This window comes from Salvelinus fontinalis, chromosome 21 (genome assembly GCF_029448725.1).
Source record: "Salvelinus fontinalis isolate EN_2023a chromosome 21, ASM2944872v1, whole genome shotgun sequence".
NCBI classification, from domain to species: Eukaryota; Metazoa; Chordata; class Actinopteri; order Salmoniformes; family Salmonidae; genus Salvelinus; species Salvelinus fontinalis.
The window spans coordinates 47121460-47138328 of NC_074685.1; the positions used below are offsets into that span (position 1 = coordinate 47121460).

A 16869-nucleotide genomic window follows, 5' to 3' on the forward strand; every position below is an offset into this window, starting at 1 on the left:
ACCCGCTAACCCTATTGAAGCAATACCCACATTAATCTAATAACCCGCTAACCTTGTTGATTCAATACCCACATTAATCTATCAACCCGCTAACCCTATTGAAGCAATACCCACATTAATCTATTAACCCGCTAACCCTATTGAAGCAATACCCACATTAATCTATTAACCCGCTAACCTTGTTGATTCAATACCCACATTAATCTATTAACCCGCTAACCTTGTTGATTCAATACCCACATTAATCTATTAACCCGCTAACCCTATTGAAGCAATACCCACATTAATCTACTAACCCGCTAACCTTGTTGAAGCAATACCCACATTAATCTATTAACCCGCTAACCTTGTTGAAGCAATACCCACATTAATCTATTAACCCGCTAACCTTGTTGATTCAATACCCACATTAATCTATTAACCTGCTAACCCTATTGAAGCAATACCCACATTATTCTATTAACCCGCTAACCTTGTTGATTCAATACCCACATTAATCTATTAACCCGCTAACCTTGTTGATTAAATACCAACATTAATCTATTAACCCGCTAACCTTGTTGATTCAATACCCACATTAATCTATTAACCCGCTAACCTTGTTGATTCAATACCCACATTATTCTATTAACCCGCTAACCTTGTTGATTCAATACCCACATTAATCTATTAACCTGCTAACCTTGTTGATTCAATACCCACATTAATCTATTAACCCGCTAACCCTATTGAAGCAATACCCACATTAATCTAATAACCCGCTAACCCTATTGAAGCAATACCCACATTAATCTAATAACCCGCTAACCTTGTTGATTCAATACCCACATTAATCTATTAACCCGCTAACCTTGTTGATTCAATACCCACATTAATCTAAAAACCCGCTAACCCTATTGAAGCAATACCCACATTAATCTATTAACCGGCTAACCTTGATGATTCAATACCCACATTAATCTATTAACCCGCTAACCCTATTGAAGCAATACCCACATTAATCTAATAACCCGCTAACCCTATTGAAGCAATACCCACATTAATCTAATAACCCGCTAACCTTGTTGATTCAATACCCACATTAATCTATTAAACTGCTAACCTTGTTGATTCAATACCCACATTAATCTAATAACCCGCTAACCTTGTTGATTCAATACCCACATTAATCTATTAACCCGCTAACCCTATTGAAGCAATACCCACATTAATCTACTAACCCGCTAACCTTGTTGAAGCAATACCCACATTAATCTATTAACCCGCTAACCTTTTTTATTCAATACCCACATTAATCTATTAACCCGCTAACCTTGTTGATTCAGTACCCACATTAATCTATTAACCTGCTAACCTTGTTGATTCAATACCCACATTAATCTATTAACCCGCTAACCTTGTTGATTCAATACCCACATTAATCTATTAACCCGCTAACCCTATTGAAGCAATACCCACATTAATCTATTAACCCGCTAACCTTGTTGATTCAATACCCACATTAATCTATTAACCCGCTAACCCTATTGAAGCAATACCCATATTAATCTATTAACCCGCTAACCTTGTTGATTCAATACCCACATTAATCTATTAACCCGCTAACCCTTTTGAAGCAATACCCACATTAATCTAATAACCCGCTAACCTTGTTGATTCAATACCCACATTAATCTATTAACCCGCTAACCTTGTTGATTCAATACCCACATTAATCTATTGACCTTGTTGATTCAATACCCACATTAATCTATTAACCCGCTAACCTTGTTGAAGCAATACCCACATTAATCTATTAACCCGCTAACCTTGTTGATTCAATACCCACATTAATCTATTAACCCGCTAACCTTGTTGATTCAATACCCACATTAATCTATTAACTCGCTAACCTTGTTGAAGCAATACCCACATTAATCTATTAACCCGCTAACCTTGTTGATTCAATACCCACATTAATCTATTGACCTTGTTGATTCAATACCCACATTAATCTATTAACCTGCTAACCTTGTTGAAACAATACCCACATGAATCTATTAACCTGCTAACCTTGTTGAAGCAATACCCACATTAATCTATTAACCCGCTAACCTTGTTGAAGCAATAAACCACATTAATCTATTAACCCGCTAACCTTGTTGATTCAATACCCACATTAATCGATTAACCCGCTAACCTTGTTGATTCAATACCCACATTAATCTATTAACCTGCTAACCGTATTGAAGCAATACCCACATTATTCTATTAACCCGCTAACCTTGTTGATTCAATACCCACATTAATCTATTAACCTGCTAACCTTGTTGATTCAATACCCACATTAATCTATTAACCTGCTAACCCTATTGAAGCAATACCCACATTATTCTATTAACCCGCTAACCTTATTGAAGCAATACCCACATTAATCTAATAACCCGCTAACCCTATTGAAGCAATACCCACATTAATATAATAACCCGCTAACCCTATTGAAGCAATACCCACATTAATCTATTAATCCGCTAACCCTATTGAAGCAATACCCACATTAATCTAATTACCCGCTAACCCTATTGAAGCAATACCCACATTAATCTAATAACCCGCTAACCTTGTTGATTCAATACCCACATTAATCTATTAACCCGCTAACCTTGTTGATTCAATACCCACATTATTCTATTAACCCGCTAACCTTGTTGATTCAATACCCACATTAATCTAATAACCCGCTAACCTTATTGAAGCAATACCCCCATTAATCTATTAACCCGCCCAACCTTGTTGATTCAATACCCACATTAATCTATTAACCTGCTAACCCTATTGAAGCAATACCCACATTATTCTATTAACCCGCTAACCTTGTTGATTCAATACCCACATGAATCTATTAACCCGCTAACCTTGTTGATTCAGTACCCACATTAATCTATTAACCTGCTAACCTTGTTGATTCAATACCCACATTAATCTATTAACCCGCTAACCTTGTTGATTCAATACCGACATTAATCTAATAACCCGCTAACCCTATCGAAGCAATACCCACATTAATCTAATAACCCGCTAACCCTATTGAAGCAATACCCACATTAATCTAATAACCCGCTAACCCTATTGAAGCAATACCCACATTAATCTAATAACCCGCTAACCCTATTGAAGCAATACCCACATTAATCTATTAACCGGCTAACCTTGTTGATTCAATACCCACATTAATCTATTAACCCGCTAACCCTATTGAAGCAATATCCACATTAACCTATTAACCTGCTAACCTTGATGATTCAATACCCACATTCATCTATTAACCCGCTAACCTTGTTGATTCAATACCCACATTAATCTATTAACCCGCTAACCTTGTTGATTCAATACCCACATTAACATATTAACCCGCTAACCCTATTGAAGCAATACCCACATTAACCTATTAACCCGCTAACCCTATTGAAGCAATACCCACATTAATCTAATAACACGCTAACCTTGTTGATTCAATACCCACATTAATCTATTAACCCGCTAACCTTGTTGATTCAATACCCACATTAATCTAATAACCCGCTAACCCTATTGAAGCAATACCCACATTAATCTAATAACCCGCTAACCCTATTGAAGCAATACCCACATTAATCTAATAACCCGCTAACCCTATTGAAGCAATACCCACATTAATCTAATAACCCGCTAACCCTATTGAAGCAATACCCACATTAATCTAATAACCTGCTAACCCTATTGAAGCAATACCCACATTAATCTAATAACCCGCTAACCCTATTGAAGCAATACCCACATTTATCTATTAACCCGCTAACCTTGTTGATTCAATACCCACATTAATCTATTAACCCGCTAACCTTGTTGATTCAATACCCACATTAATCTATTAACCCGCTAACCTTGTTGATTCAATACCCACATTAATCTATTAACCCGCTAACCTTGTTGATTCAATACCCACATTAATCTATTAACCCGCTAACCCTATTGAAGCAATACCCACATTAATCTATAAACCCGCTAACCCTATTGAAGCAATACCCACATTAATCTACTAACCCGCTAACCTTGTTGAAGCAATACCCACATTAATCTATTAACCCGCTAACCTTGTTGATTCAATACCCACATCAATCTATTAACCTGCTAACCCTATTGAAGCAATACCCACATTATTCTATTAACCCGCTAACCTTGTTGATTCAATACCCACATGAATCTATTAACCCGCTAACCTTGTTGATTCAGTACCCACATTAATCTATTAACCTGCTAACCTTGTTGATTCAATACCCACATTAATCTATTAACCCGCTAACCTTGTTGATTCAATACCGACATTAATCTAATAACCCGCTAACCCTATTGAAGCAATACCCACATTAATCTAATAACCCGCTAACCCTATTGAAGCAATACCCACATTAATCTAATAACCCGCTAACCCTATTGAAGCAATACCCACATTAATCTAATAACCCGCTAACCCTATTGAAGCAATACCCACATTAATCTAATAACCCGCTAACCCTATTGAAGCAATACCCACATTAATCTATTAACCGGCTAACCTTGTTGATTCAATACCCACATTAATCTATTAACCCGCTAACCCTATTGAAGCAATACCCACATTAATCTATTAACCTGCTAACCTTGATGATTCAATACCCACATTAATCTATTAACCCGCTAACCCTATTGAAGCAATACCCACATTAATCTAATAACCCGCTAACCCTATTGAAGCAATACCCACATTAATCTATTAACCCGCTAACCTTGTTGATTCAATACCCACATTAATCTATTAACCCGCTAACCTTGTTGATTCAATACCAACATTAATCTATTAACCCGCTAACCTTGTTGATTCAATACCCACATTAATCTATTAACCCGCTAACCTTGTTGATTCAATACCCACATTAATCTAATAACCCGCTAACCTTGTTGATTCAATACCCACATTAATCTATTAACCCGCTAACCCTATTGAAGCAATACCCACATTAATCTATAAACCCGCTAACCCTATTGAAGCAATACCCACATTAATCTACTAACCCGCTAACCTTGTTGAAGCAATACCCACATTAATCTATTAACCCGCTAACCTTGTTGATTCAATACCCACATTAATCTATTAACCCGCTAACCTTGTTGATTCAATACCCACATTAATCTATTAACCTGCTAACCCTATTGAAGCAATACCCACATTATTCTATTAACCCGCTAACCTTGTTGATTCAATACCCACATGAATCTATTAACCCGCTAACCTTGTTGATTCAGTACCCACATTAATCTATTAACCTGCTAACCTTGTTGATTCAATACCCACATTAATCTATTAACCCGCTAACCTTGTTGATTCAATACCCACATTAATCTAATAACCCGCTAACCCTATTGAAGCAATACCCACATTAATCTAATAACCCGCTAACCCTATTGAAGCAATACCCACATTAATCTAATAACCCGCTAACCCTATTGAAGCAATACCCACATTAATCTAATAACCTGCTAACCCTATTGAAGCAATACCCACATTAATCTATTAACCTGCTAACCTTGATGATTCAATACCCACATTAATCTATTAACCCGCTAACCCTATTGAAGCAATACCAACATTAATCTAATAACCCGCTAACCCTATTGAAGCAATACCCACATTTATCTATTAACCCGCTAACCTTGTTGATTCAATACCCACATTAATCTATTAACCCGCTAACCTTGTTGATTCAATACCCACATCAATCTATTAACCTGCTAACCCTATTGAAGCAATACCCACATTATTCTATTAACCTGCTAACCTTGTTGATTCAATACCCACATGAATCTATTAACCCGCTAACCTTGTTGATTCAGTACCCACATTAATCTATTAACCTGCTAACCTTGTTGATTCAATACCCACATTAATCTATTAACCCGCTAACCTTGTTGATTCAATACCGACATTAATCTAATAACCCGCTAACCCTATTGAAGCAATACCCACATTAATCTAATAACCCGCTAACCCTATTGAAGCAATACCCACATTAATCTAATAACCCGCTAACCCTATTTAGGCAATACCCACATTAATCTAATAACCCGCTAACCCTATTGAAGCAATACCCACATTAATCTAATAACCCGCTAACCTTGTTGATTCAATACCCACATTAATCTAATAACCCGCTAACCTTGTTGATTCAATACCCACATTAATCTATTAACCCGCTAACCCTATTGAAGCAATACCCACATTAATCTATAAACCCGCTAACCCTATTGAAGCAATACCCACATTAATCTACTAACCCGCTAACCTTGTTGAAGCAATACCCACATTAATCTATTAACCCGCTAACCTTGTTGATTCAATACCCACATTAATCTATTAACCCGCTAACCTTGTTGATTCAATACCCACATTAATCTATTAACCTGCTAACCCTATTGAAGCAATACCCACATTATTCTATTAACCCGCTAACCTTGTTGATTCAATACCCACATGAATCTATTAACCCGCTAACCTTGTTGATTCAGTACCCACATTAATCTATTAACCTGCTAACCTTGTTGATTCAATACCCACATTAATCTATTAACCCGCTAACCTTGTTGATTCAATACCCACATTAATCTAATAACCCGCTAACCCTATTGAAGCAATACCCACATTAATCTAATAACCCGCTAACCCTATTGAAGCAATACCCACATTAATCTAATAACCTGCTAACCCTATTGAAGCAATACCCACATTAATCTATTAACCTGCTAACCTTGATGATTCAATACCCACATTAATCTATTAACCCGCTAACCCTATTGAAGCAATACCAACATTAATCTAATAACCCGCTAACCCTATTGAAGCAATACCCACATTTATCTATTAACCCGCTAACCTTGTTGATTCAATACCCACATTAATCTATTAACCCGCTAACCTTGTTGATTCAATACCCACATCAATCTATTAACCTGCTAACCCTATTGAAGCAATACCCACATTATTCTATTAACCTGCTAACCTTGTTGATTCAATACCCACATTAATCTATTAACCCGCTAACCTTGTTGATTCAATACCGACATTAATCTAATAACCCGCTAACCCTATTGAAGCAATACCCACATTAATCTAATAACCCGCTAACCCTATTGAAGCAATACCCACATTAATCTAATAACCCGCTAACCCTATTTAGGCAATACCCACATTAATCTAATAACCCGCTAACCCTATTGAAGCAATACCCACATTAATCTAATAACCCGCTAACCCTATTGAAGCAATACCCACATTAATCTAATAACCCGCTAACCCTATTGAAGCAATACCCACATTAATCTATTAACCGGCTAACCTTGTTGATTCAATACCCACATTAATCTATTAACCCGCTAACCCTATTGAAGCAATACCCACATTAATCTAATAACCCGCTAACCCTATTGAAGCAATACCCACATTAATCTATTAACCCGCTAACCTTGTTGATTCAATACCCACATTAATCTATTAACCCGCTAACCTTGTTGATTCAATACCCACATTAATCTATTAACCCGCTAACCTTGTTGATTCAATACCCACATTAATCTATTAACCCGCTAACCTTGTTGATTCAATACCCACATTAATCTATTAACCCGCTAACCTTGTTGATTCAATACCCACATTAATCTAATAACCCGCTAACCCTATTGAAGCAATACCCACATTAATCTAATAACCCGCTAACCCTATTGAAGCAATACCCACATTAATCTAATAACCCGCTAACCTTGTTGATTCAATACCCACATTAATCTATTAACCCGCTAACCTTGTTGATTCAATACCCACATTAATCTAATAACCCGCTAACCCTATTGAAGCAATACCCACATTAATCTAATAACCCGCTAACCCTATTGAAGCAATACCCACATTAATCTAATAACCCGCTAACCCTATTGAAGCAATACCCACATTAATCTAATAACCCGCTAACCTTGTTGATTCAATACCCACATTAATCTATTAACCCGCTAACCTTGTTGATTCAATACCCACATTAATCTATTAACCCGCTAACCTTGTTGATTCAATACCCACATTAATCTATTAACCCGCTAACCTTGTTGATTCAATACCCACATTAATCTACTAACCCGCTAACCTTGTTGAAGCAATACCCACATTAATCTATTAACCCGCTAACCCTATTGAAGCAATACCCACATTAATCTAATAACCTGCTAACCTTGTTGATTCAATACCCACATTAATCTATTAACCCGCTAACCTTGTTGATTCAATACCCACATTAATCTAATAACCCGCTAACCCTATTGAAGCAATACCCACATTAATCTAATAACCCGCTAACCCTATTGAAGCAATACCCACATTAATCTAATAACCCGCTAACCCTATTGAAGCAATACCCACATTAATCTAATAACCTGCTAACCCTATTGAAGCAATACCCACATTAATCTATTAACCCGCTAACCCTATTGAAGCAATACCCACATTAATCTATTAACCTGCTAACCTTGATGATTCAATACCCACATTAATCTATTAACCCGCTAACCCTATTGAAGCAATACCCACATTAATCTAATAACCCGCTAACCCTATTGAAGCAATACCCACATTTATCTATTAACCCGCTAACCTTGTTGATTCAATACCCACATTAATCTATTAACCCGCTAACCTTGTTGATTCAATACCCACATTAATCTATTAACCCGCTAACCTTGTTGATTCAATACCCACATTAATCTATTAACCCGCTAACCTTGTTGATTCAATACCCACATTAATCTATTAACCCGCTAACCCGAACATTTACATTACATTCAGTCATCTAGCAGTCACTCCCATCCAGAGTGACCCACAGGAGCAACCAGGGTCAAGCACACCGCCAAAGGGCACAAGGACAGTTCCCCCACCCAGTCGAATCGGGGACCCGAACCCTTGACCTCTCAGCCACCGGCCCAAGCTCCCAACCTCCAGTTTGTGTGCATGTGTGGCATTATTTACATGTGTATGTCCGTGTGCGTACAAGCGCTTGCTTGGCATCAGCCTCAGGCAAAAAGGCATTGGATGTAACAACGTTCCTTTTTAGCGTCAGTTAAACATATTTTTTGTTTTGTTTATTTTTACTTAATTTTTAAAATCTTTGAACATCATTCTATCCCCCACCCAGCAACTTCACTCCCACATCCCAAACCTCAGTTTCCCTCAACACACCAAGTATTCAGACACTTTCCTGAGACTTGAAAATGAGCTCAGGTGAATCCTGTTTCCATTGATCATCCTTGAGATGTTTCTACAACTTGATTGGTGTCCACCTGGGGTAAATTCAATTGATTGGACATGATTTGGAAAGGCACACCACACAGTTGACAGTGCATGTCAGAGCAAAAACCAAGCCATGCTGTCGAGGGAACTGTCCGTAGAGCTCAGACAGGATTGTATCGAGGAACAGATCTGGGGAAGGGTACCAAAAAATGTCTGCAGCATTGAAGGTCCAAGAACACAGTGGCCTCCATCATTCTTAAATGGAAGAAGTTTGGAACCCCCAATACTCTTCCTAGAGCTGGCCGCCCGGCCAAACTGAGCAATCAGGGGAGAAGGACCTTGGGTCAGGGAGGTGACCAACAACCCGATGGTCACTGACGGACCTCCAGAGTTCCTCTGTGGAGATGGGAGAACCTTCCAGAAGGACAACCATCTCTGCAGCACTCCACCAATCAGGCCTTTATGGTAGAGTGACCAGACAGAAGCCACTCCTCAGTAAAAGGCAATTAACAGCACGCTTGGAGTTTGCCAAATGGCACCTAAAGGAACCTCAGACCATGAGAAACAAGATTCTCTGGCCTGATGAAAGCAAGATTGAACTCTCTGGCCTGAATGCCAAATGTCAAGTCTGGAGGAAACCTGGCACAATCTCTACCGTGAAGGATGGTGGTGGCAGCTTCATGCTGAGGGGATGGTTTTCAGTGGCAGGGACTGAATCGTCAGGATCGTTTGAAATATGAACGAAGCAAAGTACAGAGAGATCCTTGATGAAAACCTGCTACAGAGCACTCAGGACCTCAGACTGGGGCAAAGGTTCACCTTCCAACAGGACAACAACCCTAAGCACACAGCCAAGACAACGTAGGAATGGCTTCGGGACAAGTCTCTGAATGTCCTTGAGTGGCCCAGCCAGAGCCCGGACTTGAACCCGATCGAACATCTCTAGAGAGACCTGAAAATAGCTGTGCAGCAATGCTCCCCATCCAACCTGACAGAGCTAGAGAGGATATGCAAAGAAGAATGGGAGAAACTCCCCAAATACAGGTGTGCCAAGGTTGCAGCACCATACCCAACAAGACTCTAGGCTGTAATCGCTGCCAAAGGTGCTTCAAAAAGAGTCTGAATACTTAAGTAAATGTGATGTTTTAAATTTTTTATAAACTTGCAAACATTTCTAAAAACTTGTTTTTGCTTTGTCATTATCGGGTATTGTGTGTAGATTGATTGCGCTGTACTTCCATACATTTTGTCATCTGGTACCGGGGGACCTGCAGATGAGTCGTGAGGCCTGTAGGTGTCCTAGAGCAAAACAACCGACATGTGTTCAACAGTTCTACCTTTCCAGAGGGGTCATATTAGTGTGTAGCCCAAACTTCTCGGACGTGACAGACCGAAGTTGGCACATCGGCTGTACCGACTTCAGACGAGTCCCAAGACACTTGTGTACAGCACAATGGAGAACACCATTCGTGAGAGTCTCATCTTCCCATAGATGGGTCATAATAGTTTAATCTTTAAATCATAATGGATAGTCTTAATGGATAGTCTTTAAATCATAATGTAGTCAAAATCATAATAAATAGTATATAAATGAATAGTTTTTAAATCATCGTAGTGTCTTTAAATCCTAATGAATAGTCTTAATGAATAATAATGTATACGTCTATACTTAGCACATCTTGGTGGCTAATGATTGACATCCCATCACATTCCCAATATGCATTGCTTCCTCTTACCGAGTTCATGCCACTGAAGATGTCTCCCGATCCCACGTGGGATGTGTGGACAAAATTAGTGGGCTCCCCGATCATACTCCTGTCGATGCGCCTCCGCCGCTTCTGCAAGAGGGAGAGGAAAAGGAAACATTCACAGTCTTTTTCTACCCAAGTTCCATTTGGGAATTGTTTTTATTCTATGACAAGGATAAGAGTTTCAGTTTATCATTACGTTTAATGTTAAATCAATTTCCTATGTTCAGCTTCCAAGGGGTTTTGTGCGTCAGTGAAGCAAGCAACAGAATCTATCGCTATGTACACACGACTGAGCTGTATGGAATACTAGCAGTAACAGATTATATCGCTATGTACACACACGACTGAGCTGTATGGAATACTAGCAGTAACAGATTATATCGCTATGTACACACACGACTGAGCTGTATGGAATACTAGCAGTAACAGATTATATCGCTATGTACACACACGACTGAGCTGTATGGAATACTAGCAGTAACAGAATCTATCGCTATGTACACACGACTGAGCTGTATGGAATATTAGCAGTAACAGAATCTATCGCTATGTACACACACGACTGAGCTGTATGGAATACTAGCAGTAACAGAATCTATCGCTATGTACACACACGACTGAGCTGTATGGAATACTAGCAGTAACAGAATCTATCGCTACGTACACACGACTGAGCTGTATGGAATACTAGCAGTAACAGAATCTATCGCTACGTACACACGACTGAGCTGTATGGAATACTAGCCCGTGGGTGAATCCTTCCTCTCCCAGTAAAATAAGGAATTTGCCCTCTCTCGGTGCTGGGGCCTCTGATGTATTTAATGTAAACATACATTTTTTCCACTCTGACAACCAAAATAAACTTGACTCTTCAGCGAAGGATAAATGAACTGTGTTTGTAATGAATTGTCAGAGCGAGTCAGCTAGCAGGCATCACAGAATGCACAATATAGGCCTATTCTGTCAACAATAGCCGTGTGTGATTAGACGGCATTGCTCGTGGTGTTCTGACATGTTACATAGTTGAAGGTTGTAACCTATGCCGTGAGGCCCCTTAGTACACATTGTAACACTTGTAAAAATATCAACAGTTACAGCAAAGCTATTTTCCTTCCCTTCTCATCATACTGCTGTAAAGAATCAGTAACTAATCGGTAACTACTTGAACGCCACACATCCAGTTGCTATGACAACTGCTTTCTGATAACCGAGGTGCTGTGTGGTCTGCCATTTTCTCAGTCTACACACGTCACTGGTCACAGAGACAAATACCATGTCATGGTAGTATCACACACACACACAACAGGGCCATCTTCAAAGCCATCGTCAAAGACTCATTCCACTACAGCGGTGAATAAAATTCAGACAAACATGCTTGTGACTGTCCATGTAAACAACGTTTCAGTCACACTTTTTCTCAAGAGTGCGGTGAGCACTCCGGGTCTCGCCCTTAGCCCCATCGTCAATAAAGGAAGGATTTATGATAGACGGCCAAATCCCTTTCGTGAGATACAGCAGTGCTGCGTGTGTCCTAGGTCTGCAGCTGTGATTGCTCCTTCACTTGCAAATCTCACCCAGCGAGCTGGAGTACTGGTCTAGCGGTGAGGGGTCACTGGCAGGTCACGGGCAGAGCAAGCCTGTTTGCACTGCGCTCCAGTGTTTTACTACAGGGAAGCCTGTTTACACTGCACTCCAGTGTTTTACTACAGGGAAGCCTGTTTACACTGCGCTCCAGTGTTTTACTACAGGGAAGCCTGTTTACAATGCGCTCCAGTGTTTTACTACAGGGAAGCCTGTTTACACTGCACTCCAGTGTTTTACTACAGGGAAGCCTGTTTACACTGCACTCCAGTGTTTTACTACAGGGAAGCCTCATTACACTGCATTTACATTTAAGTCATTTAGCAGACGCTCTTATCCAGAGCGACTTACAAATTGGTGCATTCACCTAATGACATCCAGTGGAACAACCACTTTACAATAGTGCATCTAAATCTTTTAAGGGGGGGGGGGGGGGGGGCAGAAGGATTGCTTTATCCTAGGTATTCCTTGAAGAGGTGGGGTTTCAGGTGTCTCCGGAAGGTGGTGATTGACTCCGCTGTCCTGGCGTCGTGAGGGAGTTTGTTCCACCATTGGGGTGCCAGAGCAGCGAACAGTTTTGACTGGGCTGAGCGGGAACTGTACTTCCTCAGTGGTAGGGAGGCGAGCAGGCCAGAGGTGGATGAACGCAGTGCCCTTGTTTGGGTGTAGGGCCTGATCAGAGCCTGAAGGTACTGAGGTGCCGTTCCCCTCACAGCTCCGTAGGCAAGCACCATGGTCTTGTAGCGGATGCGAGCTTCAACTGGAAGCCAGTGGAGAGAGCGGAGGAGCGGGGTGACGTGAGAGAACTTGGGAAGGTTGAACACCAGACGGGCTGCGGCGTTCTGGATGAGTTGTAGGGGTTTGATGGCACAGGCAGGGAGCCCAGCCAACAGCGAGTTGCAGTAATCCAGACGGGAGATGACAAGTGCCTGGATTAGGACCTGCGCCGCTTCCTGTGTGAGGCAGGGTCGTACTCTGCGGATGTTGTAGAGCATGAACCTACAGGAACGGGCCACCGCCTTGATGTTAGTTGAGAACGACAGGGTGTTGTCCAGGATCACGCCAAGGTTCTTAGCGCTCTGGGAGGAGGACACCATGGAGTTGTCAACCGTGATGGCGAGATCATGGAACGGGCAGTCCTTCCCCGGGAGGAAGAGCAGCTCCGTCTTGCCGAGGTTCAGCTTGAGGTGGTGATCCGTCATCCACACTGATATGTCTGCCAGACATGCAGAGATGCGATTCGCCACCTGGTCATCAGAAGGGGGAAAGGAGAAGATTAATTGTGTGTCGTCTACATAGCAGTGATAGGAGAGACCATGTGAGGTTATGACAGAGCCAAGTGACTTGGTGTATAGCGAGAATAGGAGAGGGCCTAGAACAGAGCCCTGGGGGACACCAGTGGTGAGAGCGAGTGGTGAGGAGACAGATTCTCGCCACGCCACCTGGTAGGAGCGACCTGTCAGGTAGGACGCAATCCAAGCGTGGGCCGTGCCGGAGATGCCCAACTCGGAGAGGGTGGAGAGGATCTGATGGTTCACAGTATCGAAGGCAGCCGATAGGTCTAGAAGGATGAGAGCAGAGGAGAGAGAGTTAGCTTTAGCAGTGCGGAGCGCCTCCGTGATACAGAGAAGAGCAGTCTCAGTTGAGTGACTAGTCTTGAAACCTGACTGATTTGGATCAAGAAGGTCATTCTGAGAGAGATAGCAGGAGAGCTGGCCAAGGACGGCACGTTCAAGAGTTTTGGAGAGAAAAGAAAGAAGGGATACTGGTCTGTAGTTGTTGACATCGGAGGGATCGAGTGTAGGTTTTTTCAGAAGGGGTGCAACTCTCGCTCTCTTGAAGACGGAAGGGACGTAGCCAGCGGTCAAGGATGAGTTGATGAGCGAGGTGAGGTAAGGGAGAAGGTCTCCGGAAATGGTCTGGAGAAGAGAGGAGGGGATAGGGTCAAGCGGGCAGGTTGTTGGGCGGCCGGCCGTCACAAGACGCGAAATTTCATCTGGAGAGAGAGGGGAGAAAGAGGTCAAAGCACAGGGTAGGGCAGTGTGAGCAGAACCAGCGGTGTCGTTTGACTTAGCAAACGAGGATCGGATGTCGTCGACCTTCTTTTCAAAATGGTTGACGAAGTCGTCTGCAGAGAGGGAGGAGGGGGGGGGGGGGGGGGGGGGAGGATTCAGGAGGGAGGAGAAGGTGGCAAAGAGCTTCCTAGGGTTAGAGGCAGATGCTTGGAATTTAGAGTGGTAGAAAGTGGCTTTAGCAGCAGAGACAGAAGAGGAAAATGTAGAGAGGAGGGAGTGAAAGGATGCCAGGTCCGCAGGGAGGCGAGTTTTCCTCCATTTCCGCTCGGCTGCCCGGAGCCCTGCTCCAGTGTTTTACTCCAGGGAAGCCTGTGTACACTGCGCTACAGTGTTTTACTACAGGGAAGCCTGTTTACACTGCGCTCCAGTGTTTTACTACAGGGAAGCCTTGTTACACTGCGCTCCAGTGCTTGTGTACATAGAGAAACATGAACCCGACTTGGTGGTTCGATGAAGTACAAGTCACTGTGTGCTGCCAACAAAAGCATTTTCTGTGGTGGAACGGGGGTAGGCCTTAGGGGGAGGGAGATGTTCTGTGGTGGAACGGGGGAAGGCCTTAGGGGGAGGGAGATGTTCTGTGGTGGAACGGGGGTAGGCCTTAGGGGGAGGGAGATGTTCTGTGGTGGAACGGGGGTAGGCCTTAGGGGGAGGGAGATGTTCTGTGGTGGAACGGGGGTAGGCCTTAGGGGGAGGGAGATGTTCTGTGGTGGAACGGGGGTAGGCCTTAGGGGGAGGGAGATATTCTGTGGTGGAACGGGGGTAGGCCTTAGGGGGAGGGAGATGTTCTGTGGTGGAACGAGGGTAGGCCTTAGGGGGAGGGAGATGTTCTGTGGTGGAACGGGGGTAGGCCTTAGGGGGAGGGAGATGTTCTGTGGTGGAACGGGGGTAGGCCTTAGGGGGAGGGAGATGTTCTGTGGTGGAACGGGGGTAGGCCTTAGGGGGAGGGAGATGTTCTGTGGTGGAACGGGGGTAGGCCTTAGGGGGAGGGAGATGTTCTGTGGTGGAACGGGGGTAGGCCTTAGGGGGAGGGAGATGTTCTGTGGTGGAACGGGGGAAGGCCTTAGGGGGAGGGAGATGTTCTGTGGTGGAACGGGGGAAGGCCTTAGGGGGAGGGAGATGTTCTGTGGTGGAACGGGGGTAGGCCTTAGGGGGAGGGAGATGTTCTGTGGTGGAACGGGGGTAGGCCTTAGGGGGAGGGAGATGTTCTGTGGTGGAACGGGGGTAGGCCTTAGGGGGAGGGAGATGTTCTGTGGTGGAACGGGGGTAGGCCTTAGGGGGAGGGAGATGTTCTGTGGTGGAACGGGGGTAGGCCTTAGGGGGAGGGAGATGTTCTGTGGTGGAACGGGGGTAGGCCTTAGGGGGAGGGAGATGTTCTGTGGTGGAACGGGGGTAGGCCTTAGGGGGAGGGAGATGTTCTGTGGTGGAATGGGGGTAGGCCTTAGGGGGAGGGAGATGTTCTGTGGTGGAACGGGGAATCTCGCAACTCATTCAACCTTTGGTAGTCCTGTTCCATAGGAGAGCTGGAATTCCAGACTGAGCACAATTACAGGAAATCCTTCCGTTTCCCTCCCAAGCATTCCCCAAATCTGCGTTGCAGAATATTAGCATCCTTGGGTACTTCAAAGCGGCTCACTGAGATTACACTAACATTCCAAAAATGGAGAAATGAGCTCAAAGCTGAGACAAAAAACATACTTGTGCATTGTTGTTGCCATGCAAAATGCCCTTGATCTTGGGTTTAACTGGAGATGGAAGCCGAGTTGGAAAAGGTAGGCTATACTCCATACTATGACTAAAATCACTGTATTGGCCAACATCTCTAGGCTATACACTACTAGGAGCCAAACTGTAGCCTACATTTGAACCCAAACACATCTGGGACATTCATGCTTCATGGGCATCATTCCCCCACCTGAGTATAATACGTATTTTCAAAGAACATCAAAGGTTTACAGCAAAATGGCATGCTGCATCCACTATCCCCCAAAACAATTAGACTCAACATATTTCCTGAGGTTGGCCTATTAACCTTTCTTTCTGCAGCGCATGACTTTGAAATGAAGAACAAATAAAATGCTCTGACATTTGAGGTATCGTCTGTTTACTGGCTGTGTGCCTTAATGACAACCTATTTAAAATG

At 42.7% G+C, this 16869-nt stretch overlaps 1 protein-coding gene across 1 annotated transcript in view; it reads right to left on the bottom strand.

Moving 5' to 3' along the window:
• Positions 1–16869, bottom strand: part of cdc42se2 (CDC42 small effector 2) — a 171864-nt gene that overhangs the window by 81332 nt on the left and 73663 nt on the right. The window contains exon 3 of the mRNA XM_055875542.1: positions 11059–11160. Coding sequence (XP_055731517.1) covers positions 11059–11160 — 102 coding nt within the window. The remainder of the gene's footprint in view (positions 1–11058; positions 11161–16869) is intronic.